At 48.4% G+C, this 16,616-nt stretch overlaps 1 protein-coding gene across 1 annotated transcript in view; it reads right to left on the bottom strand.

Annotated features, from left to right (window-relative positions):
* The window catches only part of C21H16orf89 (chromosome 21 C16orf89 homolog), a 58,359-nt gene that overhangs the window by 35,893 nt on the left and 5,850 nt on the right, over positions 1 to 16,616 (bottom strand). The window contains exon 2 of the mRNA XM_038763197.1: positions 6,741 to 7,144. Coding sequence (XP_038619125.1) covers positions 6,741 to 6,918 — 178 coding nt within the window. The 5' untranslated portion in view covers positions 6,919 to 7,144. The remainder of the gene's footprint in view (positions 1 to 6,740; positions 7,145 to 16,616) is intronic.

Raw genomic sequence — 16,616 nt, 5'->3', positions numbered from 1 at the left:
TTACAAGGCGATCAGGTTGTCCCACGGGGGGCTCACCGTCTTCATCCCCATTTTCCAGATGAGGCCCAGAGAAGTGAAGTGACCCGCCCAAAGTCCCACAGCTGACAATTGGCCGAGCCGGGATTTGAACCCATGACCTCTGACTCCAAAGCCCACGCTCTTTCCACTGAGCCACGCTGCTTCTCTTCTGAGGCTCCAACCCTGCAGACCGTGAGCCCACTGTTGGGTAGGGACCGTCTCTATGTGTTGCCAACTTGGACTTCCCAAGCGCTTAGTACAGTGCTCTGCACACAGTAAGCGCTCAATAAATACGATTGAATGAATGAATATGTATATATGTTTGTATGCATTTATTACTCTATTTTATTAGTACATATTTATTCTATTTATTTTATTTTGTTAATATGTTTTGTTCTCTGTCTCCCCCTTCTAGACTGTGAGCTCGCTGTTGGGTAGGGACCGTCTCTATATGTTGCCAACTTGGACTTCCCAAGCGCTTAGTACAGTGCTCTGCACACAGTAAGCGCTCAATAAATACGATTGAATGAATGAGCGAGGGGCCCCTCACTCCCCTCCATTCCATGAAAATGAGGTGCCGTCCTAAAGTCCTGTAGCCCTCCGGGAATTCCCATCGAATTCCCAGAGAAGCAGCGTGGCTCAGTGGAAAGAGCCCGGGCTTTGGAGTCAGGGGTCGCGGATTCAAATCCGGGCCCCGCCGATTGTCAGCTGGGTGGCTTTGGGCAGGTCGCTTCACTTCTCTGGGCCTCAGTTCCCTCATCTGGAAAATGGGGATTAAGACTGTGAGCCCCCCGTGGGACAACCTGATCACCTTAATAATAGTGACGGCATTTGTTAAGTGCTTACTATGTGCAAAGCACTGTTCTAAGCGCTGGGGGGAGATACGAGGTAATCAGCTGGTCCCCCGTGGGGCTCCCAGTTTTCATCCCCATTTTCCAGATGAGGTAACCGAGGCCCAGAGAAGTGAAGTGACTTGCCCCAAGTCACACAGCTGTAATCAGGTGGTCCCACGTGGGGCTCCCAGTTTTCATCCCCATTTTCCAGATGAGGTAACTGAGGCCCAGAGAAGTGAAGTGACTTGCCCCAAGTCACACAGCTGACGGCTGGCGGAGCCGCGATTAGGCCCCGCGACCTCTGACTCCCAAGCCCGGGCTCTTTCCACTGAGCCACGCTGCTTCGCCAACCTTGCAACCTCCCCAGCGCTTAGAACAGTGCTTTGCACATAGTAAGCGCTTAATACATGCCATTATTATCATTAATAATAATATTATTATTTTTATGGCATTTGTTATTATTTGTTATTTATTATTTATTTATTTATTATTATTTATTGTTATTTGTTGTTTATTATTTGTTATTATTATTATTATTATTATTATTATTATTATTATTATTATTATCTAATGCAGGGCCTAGAGGACGCACGTGGAGAGTGGCACTGAGTTGGACTCCCCAAAACTCCAAGAGGCTTCTCAGATGCGTTTCGCCCAGCGCCGAAACTTGGGGCAACTAGGAACGCGTCTCCGAAACCCCCACGCTCCGGAGGAACGGCTCCGGGCGGCCGAAGGGAATGCCGAGACTGGTTTCTAGAAATTCCCCGAGCCTGTTCCTTCCTCAGTTTCCCCCGGTTCCCCTCCCAGCCCCCGGCTGTGGCCTAGGACGGGCCCATTTCCGGGGGGTCGGTCTGCCCTCAAGACCTGAGGACCGTCGACAAACCTGTTCTGGGAAAGGAAGGGGAAATGGGAGAAGTGGGATTGGCGTCTACCTGGAATTTTCCGGAATACGGGGAGGGTTCTGCCCCAGGAAGGCCGACTCTGAGCAGCGTGGCTCAGTGGAAAGAGCCCGGGCTTTGGAGGCGGAGGTCATGGGTTCAAATCCCGGCTCCGCCAATTGTCATACATTCATTCAATCGTATTCATTATTAATAATAATAATAATAACATTTATTAAGCGCTTACTATGTGCAGAGCACTGTTCTAAGCGCTGCGGGGGATGCAAGGTGATCCGGTTGACCCACGGAGGGGCTCACAGTCAATCCCCATTTTCCAGATGAGGGAACTGCCAATCCCCATTTTCCAGATGAGGGAACTGCGGCCCAGAGGAGTGAAGTGACTCGCCCAAAGTCACACAGCCGACACGGTGCTTTATTGAACGCTTACTGTACTGAGCGCTTGGGAAGTACAAGTTGGCAACATGTAGGCGATGAGAAGCAGCGTGGCTCAGTGGAAAGAGCCCGGGCTTTGGAGTCGGAGGTCATGGGTTCAAATCCCGGCTCCGCCAATCGTCAGCGGTGTGACTTTGGGCAAGTCACTTCACTTCTCTGGGCCTCGGTTCTCTCATCTGTAAAACGGGGATTAAGACTGTTAGCGCCACGTGGGACAACTCTGATTACCTTGTATCTCCCCAGTGCTTAGAACAGTGCCTGGCACATGGTAAGCGCTTAACAAAAACCAACATTATTATTATTATTATTATAGAGAGACGGTCCCTATCCAAGAACGGGTTCAGCTGTGTGACTTTGGGCAGGTCACTTCACTTCTCTGGGTCTCAGTGACCCCATCTGTCAAATGGGGATGAAGACTGGGAGCCCCCCGGGGGGGACAACCTGATCACCTTGTATCCACCCCAGCGCTTAGAACAGTGCTTTGCCCAGACTAAGCGCTTAATCAATGCCATCGTCATTATTATTATTGTAAAGAATGAGATTAAGGGGGCGACTCAAGCGCTTAGTCCAGTGCCCACAGTAAGCGCTCAATAAATACGACTGAAAGAATGAATGAATGTATGGACTCCGATTACCAAGCGGGAGAGGGATTGGGTTCCAGTTCTGCGTCTGATCGGATTTCCTCCCGCTTGCTTCAGTGCTCTGCTCGGGGCCGAGGCGCATAATCATCATCATCATCATCATCATCAATCGTATTTATTGAGCGCTTACTATGTGCAGAGCACTGTACTAAGCGCTTGGGAAGTACAAATTGGCAACACACAGAGACAGTCCCTACCCAACAGTGGGCTCACAGTCTAAAAGGGGGAGACAGAGAACAAAACCAAACGTACCAACAAAATAAAATAAATAGGAGAGATATGGACAAGTAAAATAAATAAATAAATAAATAGAGTAATCAATAGCATAATATAGTCTGGCTATTATTCTAAGCTCCCGGAAATGGCCGGGGAGTTTTTCCCCTTAGGTTTAATGGTTTTCTCGTGGGGAAGGGCAGCTCTGAGGTCCCTTAGGGCCGTATCGTTTCTGTTTGGCTTGGCAATCCGCCGACATTCTCCTCAAAAGCTGAACAAATACTTATCCCTTTTCTCAGCCCCTCGAAACCGGAGCCCCGAGGTCTGGAGAGTCACAGGAGGGGGAACCACGAAGGGTTTGCCGGAGGCCCGAATGAAAATCCACTTTTTAGTCATTCATTCAATCGTATTTACTGAGCGCTTACTGTGTGCAGAGCGCTGGACTAGGCGCTTGGGAAGTCCAAGTTGGCAAAGTATGGAGACGGGCCCTGCCCACCAACGGGCTCCCAGTCTAGAAGACCCATTTGGCCCGCCTGGGGTCCTTGAAGTTGACTCAGACCCTTCCTCCTTCATAATAATAATAATAATAATGGTAATGATGACATTTGTTAAGCGCTTACTCTGTGCAAAGCACTGTTCTAAGCGCTGGGGAGGATGCAAGGTGATGGGGTTGGCCCACGGGGGGCTCCCAGTCTGCATCCCCATTTTCCAGATGAGGGAACTGAGGCCCAGAGAAGTGAAGTGACTTGCCCAGAGTCACCCAGCTGACAATTGGCGGAGCTGGGAGCTGGGTTTGCCAGAGGCCCGAATGAAACCCTTCCTCCTTCATAATAACAATAATAATAATAATAATAATAATAATAATGATGATGACATTTGTTAAGCACCTACTCTGTGCAAAAGCACTGTTCTAAGTGCTGGGGAGGATACAAGGTGATGGGGTTGGCCCACGGGGGGCTCCCAGTCTGCATCCCCATTTTCCAGATGAGGGAACTGAGGCCCAGAGAAGTGAAGTGACTTGCCCAGAGTCACCCAGCTGACAATTGGCGGAGCTGGGAGCTGGGTTTGCCAGAGGCCCGAATGAAACCCTTCCTCCTTCATAATAACAATAATAATAATAATAATAATAATAATAATAATGATGACATTTGTTAAGCACCTACTCTGTGCAAAAGCACTGTTCTAAGTGCTGGGGAGGATACAAGGTGATGGGGTTGGCCCACGGGGGGCTCCCAGTCTGCATCCCCATTTTCCAGATGAGGGAACTGAGGGCCAGAGAAGTGAAGTGACTTGCCCAGAGTCACCCAGCTGACAACTGGCGGAGCTGGGAGCTGGGTTTGCCAGAGGCCCGAATGAAAATCCAGTTTTTAGTCAGGACCCATTTGCCCCCCGGGGTCCCTGAAGTTGACTCAGACCCTTCCTCCTAAATAAGAATAATGACATTTGTTAAGCACTTACTATGTGCCAAGCACTGTTCTAAGCACTGGGGAGGATACAAGGTGATGAGGTTGTTCCACGGGGGGCTCCCCGTCTTCATCCCCATTTTCCAGATGAGGGAACTGAGGGCCAGAGAAGTGAAGTGACTTGCCCAAAGTCACCCAGCTGACAATCGGCGGAGCCGGGATTTGAACCCATGACCTCCGACTCTAAAGCCTGTAGCTCTTTCCCCCGAGCCACGCTGCTTCCCCAGACCCTTTCTCCTTCCCAACTATCCAACCCCTTCCTCCTTTCCCAGACCCTTTCTCCTTCCCAACTATCCAACCCCTTCCTCCTTTCCCAGACCCTTTCTCCTTCCCAACTATCCAACCCCTTCCTCCTTCCCGACTCCTCAATCATTCATTCAATCGTATTTATTGAGCACTTACCATGTGCAGAGCACTGTACTAAGCGCTTGAGAAGTACAAGTTGGCCTCCTCCTTTCCGACCCCTTTTGTGTCCAGACCGAGCCCCCTTTTTCCTCCCCTCCTCCCCATCCCCCCCGGCCCTACCTCCTTCCCCTCCCCACAGCACTTGCATATATCATCATCATCATCAATCGTATTTATTGAGCGCTTACTATGTGCAGAGCACTGTACTAAGCGCTTGGGAAGTACAAATTGATATATATATTTGCACAGATTTATTGCTCTATTTATTTTACTTGTACATATTTACTATTCTATTTATTTTGTTAATGATGCGCATATAGCTTTCCCAAGCGCTTAGTCCAGTGCTCTGCACACAGTAAGCTCTCAATAAATACGATTGATTGAATGAATGAATGAATGGCTTTAATTTATATAATAGCGTTTATGAAGCGCTTACTATGTGCAAAGCACTGTTCTAAGCGCTGGGGAGGTTACAAGGTGAATTCTATTTGTTCTGACGATTTTGACACCCGTCTACACGTTTTGTTTCGGTGTCCGTCTCCCCCTTCTAGACTGTGAGCCCGTTATTGGGTAGGGACCGTCTCTCTAGGTTGCCGACTTGTACTCCCCAAGCGCTTAGTACAGTGCTCTGCACACAGTAAGCGCTCAATAAATACAATTGAATGAATGAATGCCACGCTGGAGGAACAGATGAACAGAAACGCTTCCTCCTGCCTTGTTCTGGGTTGACAGAAAGGGGCTAAAATTCACGGCTTTCGGGGGATCTCTGGAAAAACCTAAATCCCCGTAAATCCCTCAAAGCTAGAGAGCAGTGAGTTCGCACTACCGAGGCCCGCATCCCTTCTCAGCGGAAAGAGCCCGGGCTTTGGAGTCAGAGGTCCTGGGTTCAAATCCCAGCTCCGCCGATTGTCAGCTGTGTGACTTTGGGCAAGTCGCTTCACTTCTCTGGGCCTCAGTTCCCTCATCTGGAAAATGGGGATGAAGACCGGGAGCCCCTCGTGGGACAACCTGATTACCTTGTACCTACCCTAGCACTTAGAACAGTGCTTTTCACATAGTAAGTGCTTAACAAATACCAACATTATTATTATTATTATTATTATTATTATTATTATTATTGAGCGCTTCCTGTGTGCAGAGCACTGTACTAAGCACTTGGGAAGCACAAGTTGGCGACACCTAGAGACGGCCCCTACCCGACAGCGGGCTCACAGTCTAGAAGGAGGAGACGGACAACAAAATAAAACATATTAACAAAATAAAATAAATAGAATAGTCTATATGTACGAGTCAAATCAACAGAGTGATCAATCTGTACAAACATATATACAGGTGCTGTGCGGAGGGGAAGGAGGTAGGGCAGGGGGGGATCTCCCCAGCGCTTAGAACAGTGCTTTGCACATAGTAAGCGCTTAATAAATAATAATAATAATAATGGCATTTATTAAGCGCTTACTATGTGCAAAGCACTGTTCTAAGCGCTGGGGAGGCTACAATGTGATCAGGTTGGCCCACGGGGGGGCTCCCAGTCTTAATCCCCATTTTCCAGATAAGGTAACCGAGGCCCAGAGAAGTGACGTGACTTGCCCAAAGTCCCACAGCTGACAACCGGCGGAGCCGGGATTTGAACCCACGCACTCCGACTCCAAAGCCCGGGCTCTTTCCGCCGGGCCACGCCGCTTCTCTAATAAATGCCATCATCATTATTATTCTCACCCCGAGGCAGCCTTCCAGCCGTCAGATAGGATCCCTCCTGAACTCGGAGTCTCTCCAGAGTGGGAACCCGCTCCGATTCCCAACCAGTCCGAGAGCGGGTGGAAAGGGAAGGGGATATACCTTCTAACACCCGAAAGCCCAACACTCCGTCCAGGTTGAGCTCCCCGTGTCTCTTCTTCAGGAAGACAGTTGCTTTCTCCACGGCAGAGAGGATCGCGGCCCGGTCATCCTCGCCCTCTATCCCTCCTGGCTGCCGAAGAAACAGGAACAGCAGGAGCAGCCGGCCTACGGTGGCCATGGCTTTCCCGGCCTTCCTTCGGCGGAGACAATCTTCCGCCTTCCCCTCCCTCCCGCCTTCTCACCGGCCCAAGGGAGGAGCCAGGGACGTGCCTTGGGACAGACGGAGAGGTGAGCCGGGGCTCAGTCGAGGACTCGTCAATCGCATTTATTCATTCAGTCGGATTTCCGGAGCGCTTCCCGTGCGCGGGGCGTCCCTCCGTTCGGTCGGATTTATGGAGCGCCGGCTGCGTGCGCGGTACAAGTTGGCGACATATAGAGAGGAGACATACGGACAGATTGAGAAGCAGCGTGGCTCAGTGGAAAGAGCCCGGGCTTTGGAGTCAGAGGTCCGGGGTTCCAATCCCGGCTCTGCCAGTTGTCAGCTGGGTGACTTGGGCAAGTCACTTCACTTCTCTGGGCCTCGGTTCCCTCATCTGGAAAAGGGGGATGAAGACTGTGAGCCCCACGTGGGACAACCTGATTACCTTGTAACCTCCCCAGCGCTTAGAACAGTGCTTTGCACGTAGTAAGCGCTTAATAAATGCCACTATTATTATATAGAGGCGGTCCCTACCCAACGACGGGCTCATTCATTCATTCATTCGTATTTATTGAGCGCTTACTGTGTGCAGGGCACTGCGCTAAGCGCTTGGGAAGTCCAAGTTGGCGACGTAGAGAGACGGTCCCTACCCAACAGCGGGCTCCCAGTCTAGAAGGGGGAGACGGCCAACAAAACAGAACACGTGGACGGGTGTCAAGTCGTCAGAACAAATAGAATGAAAGCTAAATTCATTCATTCATTCAATCGTATTTATTGAGCGCTTACTGTGTGCAGAGCACTGCACTAAGCGCTTGGGAAGTCCAAGTCGGCAACATCTAGAGACAGTCATCATCATCATCATCATCATCAATCGTATTTATTGAGCGCTTACTATGTGCAGAGCACTGTACTAAGCGCTTGGGAAGTGCAAATTGGCAACATATAGCAACAGTCCCTACCCAATAGCGGGATCACAGTCTAGAAGGGGGAGATGGCCTACGAAACAAAACACGTGGACGGGTGTCAAGTCGTCAGAACAAATAGAATGAATGCTAAATTCATTCATTCATTCAATCGTATTTATTGAGCGACTACTGTGTGCAGAGCACTGTACTAAGTGCTTGGGAAGTACAAGTTGGCAACATATAGAGACAGTCCCTACCCAATAGTGGGCTCACAGTCTAGAAGGGGGAGACGGCCAACGAAACAAAACACGTGGACGGGTGTCAAGTCGTCAGAACAAATAGAATGAAAGCTAAATTCATTCATTCATTCATTCATTCATTCGTATTTATTGAGCGCTTACTGTGTGCAGGGCACTGCGCTAAGCGCTTGGGAAGTCCAAGTTGGCGACGTAGAGAGACGGTCCCTACCCAACAGCGGGCTCCCAGTCTAGAAGGGGGAGACGGCCAACAAAACAGAACACGTGGACGGGTGTCAAGTCGTCAGAACAAATAGAATGAAAGCTAAATTCATTCATTCATTCAATCGTATTTATTGAGCGCTTACTGTGTGCAGAGCACTGTGCTAAGTGCTTGGGGAGTACAAGTCGGCAACATCTGGAGACAGTCATCATCATCATCAACATCAATCGTATTTATTGAGCGCTTACTATGTGCAGAGCACTGTACTAAGCGCTTGGGAAGTGCAAATTGGCAACATATAGCGACAGTCCCTACCCAATAGCGGGATCACAGTCTAGAAGGGGGAAATGGCCTACGAAACAAAACACGTGGACGGGTGTCAAGTCGTCAGAACAAATAGAATGAATGCTAAATTCATTCATTCATTCAATCGCATTTATTGAGCGACTACTGTGTGCAGAGCACTGTACTAAGTGCTTGGGAAGTACAAGTTGGCAATATATAGAGACAGTCCCTACCCAATAGTGGGCTCACAGTCTAGAAGGGGGAGACGGCCAACGAAACAAAACACATGGACGGGTGTCAAGTCGTCAGAACAAATAGAATGAAAGCTAAATTCATTCATTCATTCATTCATTCAATCGTATTTATTGAGCACTTACTGTGTGCAGAGCACTGGACTAAGCTCTTGGGGAGTACAAGTCGGCAACCTATAGAGACGGTCCCTACCCAACGACGGGCTCCCAGTCTAGAAGGGGGAGACGGACATCAAAACAAAACACGTGGACGGGTGTCAAGTCGTCAGAATAACCAGAAGTAGAGCTAGATGCACATCATTAGCAAAATAAATATAGTAAATACGTACAAGTAAAATAAGTAGAGTGGCAGACCTGTACAGACATATGTGCAGGTGCTGTGGGGAGGGGAAGGAGGTAGGGCGGGGGGGATGGGGAGGGGGAGAGGAAAAAGAGGGCTCAGTCTGGGAGCGTTGCACGGAGCATTTGGGAGAGTACGATGCAAAAATAAATGGTCACGTTCCCTGTCTATGATGAGCTCACAGGCAAGAGGGGGAGATGGACGGTAACAGAAATAAAGAAATTACAGAAATGTACGGAAGTGTTGTGGGGCGGGGATGAAAAAAGGGAGCAAGTCGAGGCGACGCAGAAGGGTGAGGGAGAAGAGGAAAGGGGAGTTTAGTGATGGCATTTATTAAGCGCTTACTATGTGCACTGGGGAGCTTACAAGGTGATCAGGTTGTCCCACGGGGGGCTCAGTCTTCATCCCCATTTTCCAGATGGGGGAACTGAGGCCCAGAGAAGCGAAGTGACTCGCCCAAAGTCACCCAGCTGACAAGTGGCGGAGCCGGGATTTGAACCCATGACCTCTGACTCCAAAGCCCGGGCTCTTTCCGCTGAGCCGCGCTGCTTCCCCTGCCGAGTTTGGTCAGCGAAGGCCTCTTGGAGGAGAAGGGCCTTCAGGCAGGCTTTGAAGCCGGGATTTGATTAGGAGGGCGTCGCCGGGGGTTGGTGGCGACATCAATCAATCAATCAATCCATCAATCAATCGTATTTATTGAGTGTTTACTGTGTGCAGAGCACTGGACTAAGCGCTTGGGAAGTACAAGTTGGCAACATAGAGAGACAGTCCTTACCCAACAGTGGGCTCACAGTCTAGAAGAGATAGAAGAGATCGAGGTACAGTGAGAAGGTGAGCATCAGATAACGAGAAGCAGCGTGGCTCAGCGGAAAGAGCCCGGGCTTTGGAGTCAGAGGTCGTGGGTTCCAATCCCGCCTCCGCCACCTGTCAGCTGGGTGACTTGGGGCAAGTCACTTCACTCCTCTGGGCCTCAGTTCCCTCCTCTGGAAAATGGATATGATGACAGTGAGCTCCCCGTGGGACAACCTGGTCGCCTGGTGACCTCCCCAGCGCTTAGATCAGTGCTTTGCACCTAGCAAGCGCTTAATAAATGCCATCATTACTATTATCATTATTATTAGTATTAGACGAGTAGAGCGTGCAGGCGGAGGAGAGTAGCAAGCTGAGGTAGGAGGGGGTGAGGTGATAGACTGCTTGGAAGCCGACTGAGGTGTTTTTGTTTGATGTGGAGGTGGATGGGGAACCATTGGAGGTTCTTACACAGAAAATGGGCATTTCTCTGGGACGTTGTATTCCAGGAGGCTGTCAATAGACACTGAGGGCAGCCAAGACTGGCTCCATGCAAATGACTCCGAGATAAAAGACCTGCTTGCTGAATAATAATGATAATAATAATCATAATGGCATTTAGTAAGCGCTTATTAGGTGCGGAGCACTGTTCTAAGCGGTGGCGGGGGGTGGGGGGGGGGGGTTACAAGGTGATCAGGTTGTCCCAGTCTTCATCTCCATCCCCGCCACATCTCCTTCCCCTCCCCACAGCACGTGTATATCTATATATCTATATATATAGATATATAGATATATATGTATATATATCTATATATATAGATATATAGATATATATGTATATATATCTATATATCTATATATCTATATATCTAGATATATAGATATATATATGTATATATACTAAGCGCTTGGGAAGTACAAGTTGGCAACATATAGAGACAGTCCCTACCCTATATATATATATATATATATATATATGTATATATACGGGGGGCTTACAATCTTAATCTTAATGGAGAAGCAGCTTGGCTCAGTGGAAAGAGCCTGGGCTTTGGAGTCAGAGGTCATGGGTTCAAATCCCAGCTCCGCCAACTGTCAGCTGTGTGACTTTGGGCAAGTCACTTCACTTCTCCAGGCCTCAGTTCCCTCATCTGTAAAATGGGGATGAAGCTTGTGAGCCCCCCTGGGACAACCTGATTACCTCGTATCCCCCCCAGCGCTTAGAACAATGCTTTGCAAATAGTAAGCGCTTAATAAATGCCATTATTATTATTATTATTATTATAATCCCCATTTTACAGATGAGGGAACTGAGGCCCAGAGAATAATAATAATAATGGCATTTATTAAGCACATAGAAATGAGGGAGATTCAAAAGCAGTCAAAGAACACCATCTGGGGGAAATGTGATTTCAGAGGGGCTTTGACGACGGGGAGAGTTGTGGGCTATCAGGTGTGAAGCACTTAGTACAGTGCTCCGCACACGGTAAGCGCTCAACGGGCGTCATTGAGTGAAGCGGCGAGGGGCTCCAGGCTGCGGGAAGGATGTGAACGGGAGGATGGAGGTGGGAGAGGAAAAATGAGACAAAAATGAGGAGCTTTAGAGGAACGCAGTTGTAGTGGGAGAATAATAATAATAATAATAATGGCATTTATTAAGCGCTTACTATGTGCAAAGCACCGTTCTAAGCGCTGGGGAGGTTACAAGGTGATCGGGTTGTCCCTCGGGGGGCTCACGGTCTTCATCCCCATTTTACAGATGAGGGAACTGAGGCACAGAGAGGTATTTGTTAAGAGCTTACTACGTGCAAAGCCCTGTTCTAAGTGCTGGGGAGGTTACAAGGTGATCGGGTTGTCCCTCGGGGGGCTCACGGTCTTCATCCCCATTTTACAGATGATGGAACTGAGGCACAGAGAAGTGACTTTTTTTAGTATTTGTTAAGCACTTACTATGTGCAAAGCACCGTTCTAAGCGCTGGGGAAGTTACAAGGTGATTGGGTTGTCCCTCGGGGGGCTCACGGTCTTCATCCCCATTTTACAGATGAGGGAACTGAGGCATAGAGAAGTGAAGTGACTTTTTTGGGGTATTTGTTAAGCACTTACTATGTGCAAAGCACTGCTCTAAGCACTGGGGAGGTTACAAGGTGATCGGTTTGTCCCTCGGGGGGCTCACGGTCTTCATCCCCATTTTACAGATGAGGGAACTGAGGCCCAGAGAAGTGAAGTGACTTTTTTGGGGTATTTGTTAAGCACTTACTATGTGCAAAGTACTGTTCTAAGCGCTGGGGAGGTTACAAGGTGATCGGTTTGTCCCTCGGGGGGCTCACGGTCTTCATCCCCATTTCACAGATGAGGTAACCGAGGCACAGAGGTGTGACTTTTTTTGGTATTTGTTAAGCACTTACTGTGGGCAAAGCACTGTTCTAAGCACTGGGGAGGTTACAAGGTGATCAGGTTGTCCCTCGGGAGGCTCACGGTCTTCATCCCCATTTTACAGATGAGGGAACTGAGGCCCAGAGAAGTGAAGTGACTTTTTTGGGGTATTTGTTAAGCACTTACTATGTGCAAAGTACTGTTCTAAGTGCTGGGGAGGTTACAAGGTGATCGGTTTGTCCCTCGGGGGGCTCACGGTCTTCATCTCCATTTTACAGATGAGGGAACTGAGGCCCAGAGAAGTGAAGTGACTTTTTTGGGGTATTTGTTAAGCACTTACTATGTGCAAAGTACTGTTCTAAGCGCTGGGGAGGTTACAAGGTGATCGGTTTGTCCCTCGGGGGGCTCACGGTCTTCATCCCCATTTTACAGATGAGGGAACTGAGGCCCAGAGAAGTGAAGTGACTTTTTTGGGGTATTTGTTAAGCACTTACTATGTGCAAAGTACTGTTCTAAGCGCTGGGGAGGTTACAAGGTGATCAGTTTGTCCCTCGGGGGGCTCACGGTCTTCATCCCCATTTTACAGATGAGGGAACTGAGGCACAGAGAAGTGAAGTGACTTTTTTTGGTATTTGTTAAGCACTTACTATGTGCAAAGCACTGTTCTAAGCGCTGGGGAGGTTACAAGGTGATCGGTTTGTCCCTCGAGGGGCTCACGGTCTTCATCCCCATTTTATTCAATCGTTGAATGATATGTTGCCAACTTGTACTTCCCAAGCGCTTAGTACAGCGCTCTGCACACAGTAAGCGCTCAATAAATATGATTGAATGAATGAATGAATCATATTTATTGAGCGTTTACTGTGTGCAGAGCACTGTACCAAGCGCTTGGGGAGTACAAATTGAGGTAACTGAGGCCCAGAGAAGCGAAGTGCCTTGCCCAAAGTCACACGGCTGATGATTGGCGGTGCCGGGATTTGAACCCAAGACCTTTCATTGTTCATTCATTCAATCGTATTTATTGAGCGCTTACTGTGTGCAGAGCACTGGACTAAGCGCTTGGGAAGTCCAAATTGGCAAGATATAGAGACGGTCCCTAGACTGTCAGGTAGGGACTGTCTCTATATGTTGCCAACTTGTACTTCCCAAGCGCTTAGTCCAGTGCTCCGCACACAGTAAGCGCTCAATAAATACGATTGATTGCTTGATTGATTGATAGGGACCGTCTCTCTATGTTGCCAACTCGGACTTCCCAAGCGCTTAGTCCAGTGCTCCGCACACAGTAAGCGCTCAATAAATACGATGGAATGAATGAATGAACAGCGGGCCCACAGTCTAGAAGGGGGAGACAGACAACAAAACAAAACATAGTAACCAAATAAAATAAATAGAATAGTATTTACTATTAATACTAGTAATAATATCACTAATTATTAGTAATAATAATACTAGTATTACACAGTAATACTATAGTGAGCGCTCAATAAATACGATTGATGATGATGATGAGCATTTACCTCTGACTCCAAAGCCCGGTCTCCTTCCACGGAGCGAAGGGGAAGAGAGGGAGCAGGAGGAAGAGAGAGCTGAGTGCGAGCTTTAAAGGAAACGAGCGGGAAGAGGAAAGGAATAACTAAGTCCCTGAGGTATTTAAGAACTGGGGATTCGGAAAATGACTTTGGAAAAATGAACTGGACGGCAGAGCACAGTTTGGATCCGAGAGGGGAGAGACGGGAAGATCAGGGAGGAGGCTAATGTGGTAGAAAAGCCAGGATATTCCCAGAATGGTGCCTATTTTTTACGGCATTTCTTAATCGTTCACTATTTGCCGGGTACTGAACTGAGCGCCGGGGCAGGGACAATCTAATCAGATCGGACACAGTCCGTGTCCCCAATTCATTCATTCACTCAACCGTATTTATTGAGCGCTTACTGGGTGCAGAGCGCTGGACTGAGCGCTTGGGAAGTCCAAGTATTTAATTAAGAATTTGGAAAATTATAGTACAGTTGAGCTGGTAGGAAGATTATCCGCCCACGAGGATCTTACAGTCTAGAGGAATATAAAAATAAAGTTCAGGATCAGTAAATGCTAAAGCAAATTTATTAATGGCCTCCTTGGTTCCCTACATTGCTTTAATTTTTAGACTGTGAGCCCGCTGTTGGGTAGGGACCGTCTCCATATGTTGCCAATTTGTACTTCCCAAGCGCTTAGTACAGTGCTCTGCACACAGTAAGCGCTCAATAAATACGATTGATGATGATGATGATGATTACAAACTGAAATTACACGTGGACCCTCGCTCTGCTCACGGAATTTGAAGCTTCACCAAAAACTGAGCACAACATCCAAGCGCTTAGTACAGTGCTCTGCACATAGTAAGCGCTCAATAAATACGATTGATTGATTGATTGATTGATTATGTCAACAAGACATGGAGATATCTGGAAAACTGGTTCAGGGGGTTCATTTCTTCAGGGGTATTTATTGAGCGCTCACCGGGGGGGCAGGGCACTGGACTAAGCGCTCGGGAAGTCCAACTTGGCGGCGGTCCCGACCCAACGACGGGCTCACAGTCTTAATCCCCTTAATAACGATGGCATTTATTAAGCGCTTACTATGTGCAAAGCCCTGTTCTAAGCGCTGGGACTGTTCTAAGCGCCTCGACTTCGGCACAGGGACGTGAAGTGACTTACCCAAGGTCACACGGCAGGTGAGCGGCCGAGCCGGGATTAGAAACCACGGCCTTTGATTCCCGGGCCCGTGTTCCTTGGAAGATAAGGGAGGTTCTGGGAATGTCGCGGAGGGAAGAACCGACCCGATTTGGTGACGGACCGAATTTAGGGTGGAGAGACGGGATGAGTCAAGGATAATAATAATAATGATGGCATTTGGTAAGCGCTTACTATGTGCAAAGCACTGTTCTAAGCGCCGGAGAGGATACAAGGTGATCGGGTTGTCCCCCGGGGGACTCCCAGTCTTCATCCCCATTTTCCAGATGAGGTCACTGAGGCCCAGAGAAGTGAAGTGACTTAATAATAATAATAATGATGATGGCATTTATTAAGTGCTTACTAGGTGCAAAACACTGTTCTAAGCACTGGGGAGGTTACAAGGAGATCGGGTTGTCCCCCGGGGGGCTCCCAGTGTTCATCCCCGTTTTCCAGATGAGGTCACTGAGGCCCAGAGAAGTGAAGTGACAATAATAATAATAATGATGGCATTTATTAAGCGCTTACTAAGTGCAAAGCCCTGTTCTAAGCGCTGGGGAGGTTACAAGGAGATTGGGTTGTCCCCCGGGGGGCTCCCAGTCTTCATCCCCATTTTCCAGATGAGGTCACTGAGGCCCAGAGAAGTGAAGTGACTTAATAATAATAATAATAATAATAATAATGATGGCATTTTTTAAGTGCTTACTAGGTGCAAAGCCCTGTTCTAAGCGCTGGGGAGGTTACAAGGAGATCAGTTTGTCTCCCGGGGGGCTCCCAGTCTTCATCCCCATTTTCCAGATGAAGTCACTGAGGCCCAGAGAAGTGAAGTGACTTATAATAATAATAATAATAATAATAATAATAGCATTTATTAAGCACATACTAGGTGCAAAGCACTGTCCTAAGCGCTGGGGAGGTTACAAGGAGATCAGTTTGTCTCCCGGGGGGCTCCCAGTCTTCATCCCCATTTTCCAGATGAGGTCACTGAGGCCCAGAGAAGTGAAGTGACTTAATAATAATAATAATAATAATAATAATAGCATTTATTATGCGCTTACTAGGTGCAAAGCACTGTTCTAAGCGCTGGGGAGGTTACAAGGAGATCAGTTTGTCCAGTCTTCATCCCCATTTTCCAGATGAGGTCACTGAGGCCCAGAGAAGGGAAGTGATCGGCCTGAAGTCACACGGCTGACAAGCGGCGGAGCCGGGATTCGAACCCACGACCTCTGACTCCTTCCACTGAGCCACGCTGCTTCCCTTGAGAATAATACTGTGACCTTTTAGACTGTGAGCCCACTGTTGTGTAGGGACCGTCTCTCTATGTTGCCAACTTGTACTTCCCAAGCGCTTAGTCCAGTGCTCTGCACGCAGTAAGCGCTCAATAAAGACGCCTGATGATAATACCAAAGGTGGGGGCTTCCGAGGTGGAAAGGACAGTGCTGTCATCAACCATTTTAGACCGTGAGCCCCCTTTTAGACTGTGAGCCCACTGTTGGGTAGGGACTGTCTCTAGATGGTGCCAACTTGGACTTCCCAAGTGCTTAGTACAGTGCTCTGCACACAGG

Source organism: Tachyglossus aculeatus, chromosome 21 (assembly GCF_015852505.1).
Source record: "Tachyglossus aculeatus isolate mTacAcu1 chromosome 21, mTacAcu1.pri, whole genome shotgun sequence".
Taxonomy (NCBI): domain Eukaryota; kingdom Metazoa; phylum Chordata; class Mammalia; order Monotremata; family Tachyglossidae; genus Tachyglossus; species Tachyglossus aculeatus.
This window is presented reverse-complemented; position numbering and strand designations above follow the sequence as displayed.